The sequence below is a fragment of the Octopus bimaculoides genome, chromosome 8 (assembly GCF_001194135.2).
Source record: "Octopus bimaculoides isolate UCB-OBI-ISO-001 chromosome 8, ASM119413v2, whole genome shotgun sequence".
Classification (NCBI taxonomy): domain Eukaryota; kingdom Metazoa; phylum Mollusca; class Cephalopoda; order Octopoda; family Octopodidae; genus Octopus; species Octopus bimaculoides.
In genome coordinates this window covers 1,518,260-1,528,056 of record NC_068988.1, presented here as the reverse complement: position 1 = coordinate 1,528,056, position 9,797 = coordinate 1,518,260, and the positions used below count along the sequence as shown (strand labels likewise).

At 35.1% G+C, this 9,797-nt stretch overlaps 1 protein-coding gene across 3 annotated transcripts in view; it reads right to left on the bottom strand.

Moving 5' to 3' along the window:
* The window catches only part of LOC106872656 (dystrobrevin beta), a 155,199-nt gene that overhangs the window by 90,861 nt on the left and 54,541 nt on the right, over positions 1 to 9,797 (bottom strand). For all 3 annotated transcript variants that reach the window (XM_014919730.2, XM_052969920.1, XM_052969921.1), the window contains one exon: positions 9,115 to 9,220. In XM_014919730.2, coding sequence (XP_014775216.1) covers positions 9,115 to 9,220 — 106 coding nt within the window. The remainder of the gene's footprint in view (positions 1 to 9,114; positions 9,221 to 9,797) is intronic.

Here is a 9,797-nt window from a genome sequence, read left to right as displayed (position 1 = left end):
TATATATATATATATATATATATATATATATATATATATATCATCATCCTTTAACATCCATTTTCCATGCTGGCATGGGTTGGATGGTTTGACTGGGGTCTGGGAAGCCAGGAGGCTGCACCAGGTTCTAGTCAGATCTGACAGTGTTTCTACAGCTGGATGCCCTTCCTAACACCAACCACTCCGAGAGTGTATTCATACACATACACACATACATATAGATATATGCACACACACACACACACACACATACATATATATATATATATATATGACAATAAACAGATATACATCACCAGAACATTACTAGATTAGTTGATAACAGACCTGAAGATGTTCACAAAATAAAATTATGGGTTGGATGGGTTTGTCTTGGTTTGGTTGAACAAAGAGTATAAGTTGGAGTTTGGAGAGTTTGGCAGTGATGCTGGTTTGTGTCAGTGAAAATATCAGAGAGAAGTTTGTGAGTTTGGATAAGTTTGTCTCATGGGCAGAAGTGGAATCTTTCAGATGAGAGAAAAGAAATATTTTCAACACTTTATTTGAAAGTGACAGACCTCATTGAGCTATGGTGCAGTCAGAGCCACACACATATTCTCTCTCTGTGTATACAGAGGGAATATGATATTAATTATCCATCAGGGTAGATTTTACAATAAAGACCACAGAAAAGGAAGCCTTATTTAGAACAAACCTGGCCGTTTTATTGAATCATAATTGTTGCTAACGTATCCAGCTGCATATTTGAAGGACATGTATGTATGTGGGTGGGTGGGTGGTTAATTAGAATTATCAGCGAATATAAAAGGAGGCAGAGGGAAGAAGCCAGTTGCTAATGGCTTCCCTAGAAAGGGAAATTATTTCTACAGATCCAATTGTATATTTGAAGGACACACACACGCACACAATTTCCACTTGCCAAATTCACTCACAAGGCATTAGTTAACCTGAGGCTATTGCAGAAGACATTGACCAAGGATGCTGGACAGTGGGATTGAACCCAAACACCAAGTGTTCCAAAGGGAGCTACTTGACCTCACAGTCATGAAACATTTTGGAAGAGGTTTCTGCAAATGTGAGGCCTGCACCATGTGCGCAATTAAGGTTGCTCGGTTAATATGAAAATTAGTTAATCTGCTTCAGATTTGATAATAATCATTAATCTTCCTAATGACACACACTTAGTAAATATGTTTTAAAATTGGAATGATTAAGAAAAAAAAAAAACATGCAGAAGTGGACAATCAATACAGATAACTGCTACGGTATACTCGGTATTTATATAATCTCTGTGCAATAATAATAATAATGATGATGATAATAATAATGCAGACTCTGTGGGAAGAGCGTGGAAACGTGACCCACTTGGGAAGTGGATGTGAGAGCCTTGCGCAAAAAGAATGCAAGTGCTACCACGGTAAAGTGTGTGTGTATCTTCATTGGCTCTTCTGCTGTAAATACCAATATGAAGTAACAGAGAACTGGTATGAGCATGTACCAAGTAAAGTCATGCAGGAGGGACTGGGTAAATTTGTCTGCTGGTTGCAGGTTCTAGTACTTCTAGTGTTCTTTTTCTTCAGCTCAAATTGCTTGGATGCATCCTGACACATTTTATGCCACTCAGACGGATTTAAGCAACGACTTTCCCAAGATGTCAAGTTAAACTCTAGAGATTTTAGTGATTGCTTCAACTTATACCGAAGGACAGGTCTTCCTCTGCCACAATATCCCTCCACTTGTTGGCCATACAAAAGCACTTTTGGAATGCAGTCACTTTTCATTCGAACACCATGCCCTACCCATCTGCACTGAATTCTCATCAGCAAACTTTGGAGACCGGAAGAGTATCAGATTCTTCTAAGATTTCGACATTTGATATCTTGCCATTTTGTGTTGCAGATAATGCACAGACAACAACACATGTGAGAGGTTTCAAGTTTCTTCATATGTCTGTAATAGGGAGTCCATGCTTCTGCCTCGTTCAAAAGTGTGCTCAAAATACAAGATTTGTATTTTAGTGTATATAATAATAATAATAATAATAATAATAATAATAATAATAATAATAATAATAATAATCCTTTCTATTATAGGTACAAGGTCTGAAATTTGTGGAGAAGGCGTTAGATGATTACATCAACCTCAGTGTTTCACTGGTACTCAATCTACTGACCCCGAAAGGATGAAAGGCAAAGTCAACCTTAATAATAATAATAATAATAATAATAATAATAATGTCTTCAAATTTCGACACAAAACCAGCAGTTTTAAGGAAGAGGAAAGATTTATTTTAACTCTGAACGTATAAAACAAGGGTTAATTGAAAGTCTGAAAACAAGTTTGGTTGTTTAGGAGAAACTTATGGAAATGTTTTAGACAGAAAAGGGATCAAATGAGGCATATTATTAGTGAATGTCTTCTTGGGGACAGATTAGATCTCTTAAAACTTTCTGAAAAATGTCCCTTATTATTATTATTATTATTATTTATATTTTATAGGGTTGTGTAAACACCCCACCCCCACTTCGTCGCCACTGGCCCATTTTTTATGCCCTGCTTTTAATGTACAAGGATCAATGTACGAGACTCAACAAAACTGGTGGACCAAAACTATTTCAGAATCCCTGCGGACCAATGTTGCAGTGCCAACACAGAATACACAATCGATAAAGTCTAAACAGTGCACCTATGTAGAAAGAGTTCTTCAGAGAAATTTAAAAGAGATCACTTGAAAAATACTGAAGAAGAATTCTTGTTAAATATACTAAAAGTAGTACCACAGTCAAATTCTTGTATTTGCTGAAGCCTATCATCAGCATCATCATCATTATTATTATTATTATTATTATTATTATTATTATTATTATTATTATTATTATTATTATTATTATTATTATTATTATTATCGATTTTGTAGAAGAATAAAATTGGGCTGTTCAAGTATTGTTTACCAATTCCAGATCAAAAAGAAACTGTGATAACGGCACCAATCAATCAAAGAGAGATAAAGTGTTCTTTTCAAAGAAAATAATGGCATGCAATTCACAGGCAGAAGCTGATGATGGTTATCATAATAATAATAATAATAATAATAATAATTGAAAATATGCTACTTATATTTATCTAAACAAAAATAAAAGAAAAGAAAGGAAAAGGTGTGAATACCTAAGTTTTGGAGTAGCTGGAAGGAGATTCCAGTAAATAAATCGGTCGGTTATCTCAGATAAGTTTGGACCAGAAGTGACCCAAAGAGAGAAAGATAAGAAGGATGAAAATCTCCTGGTAGCTAACCGACATTTTTTTTTCTAAGCTCTCAGCCTTCTTTAGTTAAGAATGGTATAATATTCCACCAATAACAGTGATTATATCTATTTCTTGTAGACACAGGCCACAAGTACCATTATTTTGGTTCTATAATTTCAGACAGTTGAATAACTACAGTTGATGCCAATAACTCTAATGATGTTTAAGTTTTATTAAAAACCAAGAATTCACTAAATTTTTGCCACTCAGCCCCAGCACCGAGTTCTTTATTCCAAGCAGCCAAAGCCATGTTCTTGTGAACCCTACAATTTATTGGCATTGAACCCTTTTTTTTTTTTTTACTAAATTTCTGTTGAAATAGATTTTCATGCTAATATCTGAAACCATTATTGGACAAGATACTCAATGGCCTTTTTTTTTTTTTGGCTCTTAATGTTCTGATTTCAAATCCCACTGAGGTCAACTTTGCCTTTCATCGTTTTGGGGGTCAATAAAATAAGTATCAGCTGAACAATGGGGTCAATGTAATCAATCAGACTTCTTCTGAAATTTCAGTGCTGCCTGACTGGCACCTGATATGGTGGCTTGTAAAAAACACCATTCAAGCATTACCAATGCCAGTGCCTCCTGACTGGCACATAAAAAGCATCATTTGAGCATGGTCGATGCCAGTGCCACCTGAATGACTCCTGTGCCAGTGGCACATAAAAAGCACCCACTACACTCTTGGAGTGGTTGGCGTTAGGAAGGGCATCCAGCTGTAGGAACCTTGCCAAATCAGATTGGAACCTGGTGCAGCTTCCCAGCTTGTCCTCAGTCAAACTGTCCAACCCATGCCAGCATGGAAAGCGGACTTTAAACAACAACAATGACGATGATGATGATGTGCTTAGAGTAGAAATAATAATCGTTATCATCAAAAGAGCAATGAGCTGGCTGAGTCGTTAACATGTTGGACAAAATACTTAGATAGCATTTCTTCTTTACATTCTGAGTTCAAATTCTGCCAAGGTCAACTTTGCCTTTGTCCTTTCGGGGGTTGATGAATTAATTACCAGTTGGATACTGGGGTTGATGTAATCGACAAGTCCCCTCCCCAAAATGGCTGCCCTTGTTGCAAAATTTGAAACCCTTATTATTATTATTATTATTATTATTATTAAGGTGGTGAGCTGGCAGAATCGTTAGCACGCCGGGCAAAATGCTTAGCCGCATTTCATCTGTCTTTACGTTCTGAGTTCAAATTCCACCAAGGTCGACTTTGCCTTTCATCCTTTTGGGGGTTGATAAATTAAGTACCAGTTGAACACTGGGATCAATATAATCAACACATCCCGTCCCTCAAAATGGCTACCTTTGTGGCAAAATTTGACACCATCATTTTTATTATTATTATTATTATTATCATCATAATGATTGTAGTAAAAGAAAAATATGTCAGTAAAACAAGAAGGAGAAAGGAAGACAGAAAATGCAGATCTTATATATTTCAATACACACAACCACACAGACATGCACAGACATACATACGCACACAAAAATACACAAACTCAAGAATACATTGCTGGTTAAAGACAAAAGCATATTTTCCCTTTAAATTAAAATGTACTTTCTTTAAAATTTATTAAGTCGGTGGCAATTAATTAAAACTGACTTTGAAATTAAATCTAAAAAGTCTGCCTCGAAAATAATTTCAGATTTAATATTAGTTAGAAGAGCAAGGGAAATATGCAAAGGTAAATTAATTATAGCTTGCTGTATTTTTTTTCTTTTAAATTATTTTATGAGTTAACGAGAAATAGAGGAGCAGTGCACCTGACCTTTGCAACCTCTCTAAGATTGATGTGGCTGATATCCCAACCTTACCTTCTATAATGGGGGGGGGGATACAGGGAGGGTGGGGAGCCCAATTAATATTACAATGTTTCAATCAGTTTCATAAATTACAGACATATTTGGATTAATCATTATACTCTTCTGGTACCATTCTATTTGAAACCATCTTTGGTCTTATCGTACAAAACTGTCCTTATTATGTTCATTTAGTTTCACATCTGTTTTTTCTATGGCAGCATGAGTCAGATGAATACATTATTGAGACATTTTTACAGTTGGATGCTTTTTCTGTCACTAACCTTCAAGCAAGGTAGCACTTATGTCTTCAAATGTGGCAAAGCCAGCATTCAGTGCGATTGCCTGAAGCTGAGCAATTCTACCAAATTCATCCAGAAGGCCTGGGGTTTATAGTAGAAAACACTTGCCCATGGTGCCATGCATGGATATTGAACCCCAAAATACATGGTTGCAAAGTGAACTTCTTAACCACACAGTCATGTCTGCACCTATATATACGAGGGGGTATATATTTAAAGAATGCTACTACTATTAATGCTATTAGTATCAGAGAACTGAAGAGGTTAATGATAAACCTTAAAGTGAGGAGTAAAACAAAAAGAAAGCCAGTCAACTGAGTTCCTCTTTAGGAGGAGGAGTCAGAGGTAGGAAGACCATCAAAAACTTTGCAATTAACAAAAATGATGAAAATTATTTTAAATTAGAAATGCAGTTATAAATTATCTTCAGTATTGTTTCTGCATCTTTTGATGCATCTGCATTTAAAATGTTACATGTCTTTGAGGGGGAAGAAAATGGAATAAAAGACATTTGGCTTTGTACAGATCATGATGTTTCTTCATTAGAATTTTTTTTTTTTTTTAATAATTAACCAAAAACATTGATTTCTTTTTAATAAATTTTCATATCTGCATTTTCCCCTTTTAGCATTTAAAAATAAATGATTAAAACTTGTTGAAAATTTGCATATTTTCCTGTTTCGCTAATTCTACAGGGTCTGTCTTAAAAGGAGTTAAGCTTTTAAAACAGCAGAGTCATCAGCCGGTGGAGCATCCTTGCAACTGCAGTTGTGTATGGATGTCCCTGACCATCAGTCTTATAATAATAATAATAATCCTTTCTATTATAGGCACAGGGCCCAAAATTTCAAGGGAAAGGGGCTTGTTAATTACATCAACCCCATTTGAAATACAGAAGCTTATCTTGTGTTGCAGCAAACCTAGAGGAAGATTGTTGGAGTCGTGCACAAGAGGTATCAGTGTTTGGAACTGGGAAGAACAACCATTAACCATTTTAGTACCATATTTCTGTGAAACTACACTGACTTTGCTGCAATTAATTGTGAAAATAATGAAGAATTTAGTAAAATAACTTTGCCATTATTAAGATGGTGTTTGGAACGTAAATTGAAATTTTGATGGAAGAAGGTTTTAACTTGGATCACTTTAAAATCAAAAGTTTGTATCTTGAGCAGTTTGGTATCAGAAGAATTCAAATGCTGATGAAAGACTTAATAAACTGGTGATGAAACATGAGTGGATGCTGTATTCTTGAAAGAAAAAAAAAAACTCATTGCAAGGGATTGGCTCTTTGATGCCATGACCAAAAAAAAAAAAACACAAATCAGAGTCTTTAAAATGCGAATATGATGTCAATCGTCTTTTGAAATTGGGAGGATTTCATTTATCAGGAGTCCTTTCCGTGTAATCAGACAATCAATAATGAGGGTTACATGGATGTCCTCAGGTGTCTGGGAGAGAATCAGAGTAAAGGAAGACGTCTGGGAGATGAAGAAATAAAACTTAAATACTGCTCCATACCTGCATTAACACCACCACCACCACTACCATCACATGCCCCCTGCCATCCTCACTATGACCACAACCACTTATTACCTTAATATTAGCTATGTGGAATCTATGAAGAAATAATGCTACAGTGCTAAAGAAAATGGTATGGCACCATCTTCATGTCACAACTAGTTTTCCAAAGTGGTTTAGATTGGACAAGTCATGAGCCAAGTCACCTTGCATCCACAGCAATTTTATACCAAATATTGGTAATTCTGTATCAAACATTGGTGATTTTGCATCAAACACTAGTGGCTTTGCATCAAACACTGGTTTTCAGTGTTTTTTGTTGCTATTTCTAGATAGACCAGCTGATAACATTTACAGTGAAACAAATCTGAATTATATTTCAACATCACAATGTGGGAAAAGAATCAGAGATCTCATTTTTCAAAATTAAAATTTCATGATGACCAAAAATAAAGAAAAAAATAAACCAAAAACAAAAAAATATGTTTGAATTATTTCAATAAATTATCAACTTTGAAAAAAAAAATGTTGTAAGAAAGTTTACAACACATAGGCAGAATTAATTGAGAATTTTTGATTAATGAGAATAACCAAATGAAAAACAAAAACCTTAATGTTAAAATATGGCTGAGTGTTCCTGGAACTAAATTAGAAACCAGAAAAAAATAGATTTGATCTGATAAACTGAAAGATTCCGTTTGTTGATTCTGTACACAATAAAATGTGTGCGTAATCAATTTTAACAAACAAATCTTCATAATATTAACAAGGTATTATTAAAATCTACTGACAAGTATAGAGCCAATGAAAAAGGTTTATGTATGAGACGGTTTGGCCCAGCTGTTTTGGCACTGCCATTTTGGCATCAATGATTTAATTCTGACTTATTTGACTTCAGATGTTTTATGTTTCTTCCTTCATTCTCTCCCCCCTCCCTCTCTATCTCTCTTTATGTGTGAGCATCGAGTTATGTTTGCATTGTAATGTCTCTCTATCTCATTCTATTTCCTGCATACACATGCATGTACATAATGTATGTCTGTGTCTGTTCACTTCCAGTGCCAAAAAGTACGGCTTTTTTTTCAACAAATTTTATTCAACAAAAACATCTTTAAATGATTATTCCAGAGCATATTCACCATTAACTCAAATTATTGCTTCCAATTTGCTTGGCAGACAGTCAGACCATCATTTAAAGATGTTTTTGTTAAATACTGTTATTGTTTTTGTTGAATAAAATTCGTTGAAAAAAAGCCGCAATAATTATGCACCAACCCAATAGATTCAGCGTGTAAACATGGCTGACTTATGATTGACAATATGTAAACATGACTGGCTTATGACTGACAATATGTAAACACAGCTGACTTTTGACTGACAACATATAAACATGGCTGACTTATGACACACAATATGTTAACATGATTGGTTTCTGATTGACAATACATGAACATGAGTGGCTTATGAATGATTTATGACTGACCACCATACTACAGCTATATCAAAACAAGGATCAAAACAAGGATCAAAACATTTGTAATTCAGTTTCTTCACAAGAAATTTGATGTCAGGCCCCAAGTTATGGGAAAGAGGAATATTGAAGTGAGGTGATTGTGTACCATATATTACTGGTACTTAATTAATTGATCCTAGAGGAATTTGGATCCAGAGTGTAAGGGAATGGAAATAAAATCTCAAGGCATTTAATCCAGCACTCTATAATCCAACTAATAATAATTATAATGAAGGAGAAGCGAAAGGAGTGGGAGGAGGGGAGAAGAAAGAAATAATAAAAGGAGGGGAGGAGGAGGAGGAGAAGAAGACAAAGAGAAGGGAGAAGAAGAAGGCTAAATGCAGGCTATAATAACAGTAAAGTGGAACTAAATCCAACTCTCTTATTATTCAAATGATGATAATAATTATTATTAATATCATTATGACAAAGGGAAGGAACAGAAGATGAAGGAGAAGACGTAATGAAACCTATGGTAGCAGTAAACTGGAAGTAAATAATGAATTATTTGGTGTTAGAGTTGTGCAGTTTCTAACATGATTATTTAGACAACCTATTGATTAGAATAGCAGGGAAAGTGGATTGTATTTCATTCTGGCTGAATAAACAAAAATATAAACATATCTATTAGATAGAGAGAGACTAAGACAATGGGCCACTTACTGCATTTGAAGCGTCTGCTGCAAGTCGTGCTGCATAGCGCACGATCAAGCGGTGTTCATCATCGATGCGGGTTGTGTCTCCTATACTAGCATTCAGTTTACTCGGACTGAAAATCAACAAGTGAAAAAATAAATAAACAATGCATAAATAAATAAACAAAATGAATAAATAGAATAAAAAAATAAGTGAGATTATGGGAAAGAAAGTTATTAAACAGTTTGTCTACTCTGGTTTATCTTTTGTTGCCTTACGATTCGTTCATTAGAAATTAAGAGAGAGAGAGAGAGGTGGAGAGAGATGTAGAGATAAACATAGAGAAAGAGAGACTGACAGAGACAAAGAGAGAGAGAGAGACAGACAGACAGACAGAGAGACAAACACAGACAGAAAAAAAGGATAGAGATGGATAGACAAAAACAGAGAGAGAAACTCTAAATTAATTATTTGAACTGCTAATATACCTAATATAGGCGTAGGAGTGGTTGTGTGGTAAGTAGTTTGCTTACCAGCCACATGGTCCCGGGTTCAGTCCCACTGCGTGGCACCTTGGGCAAGTGTCTTCTACTATAGCCTTGGGCCGACCAAAGCCTTGTGAGTGGACTTGGTAGATGGAAACTGAAAGAAGCCCGTGGTATATATATATATATATATATATATATATATATATATATGTATGTGTGTGT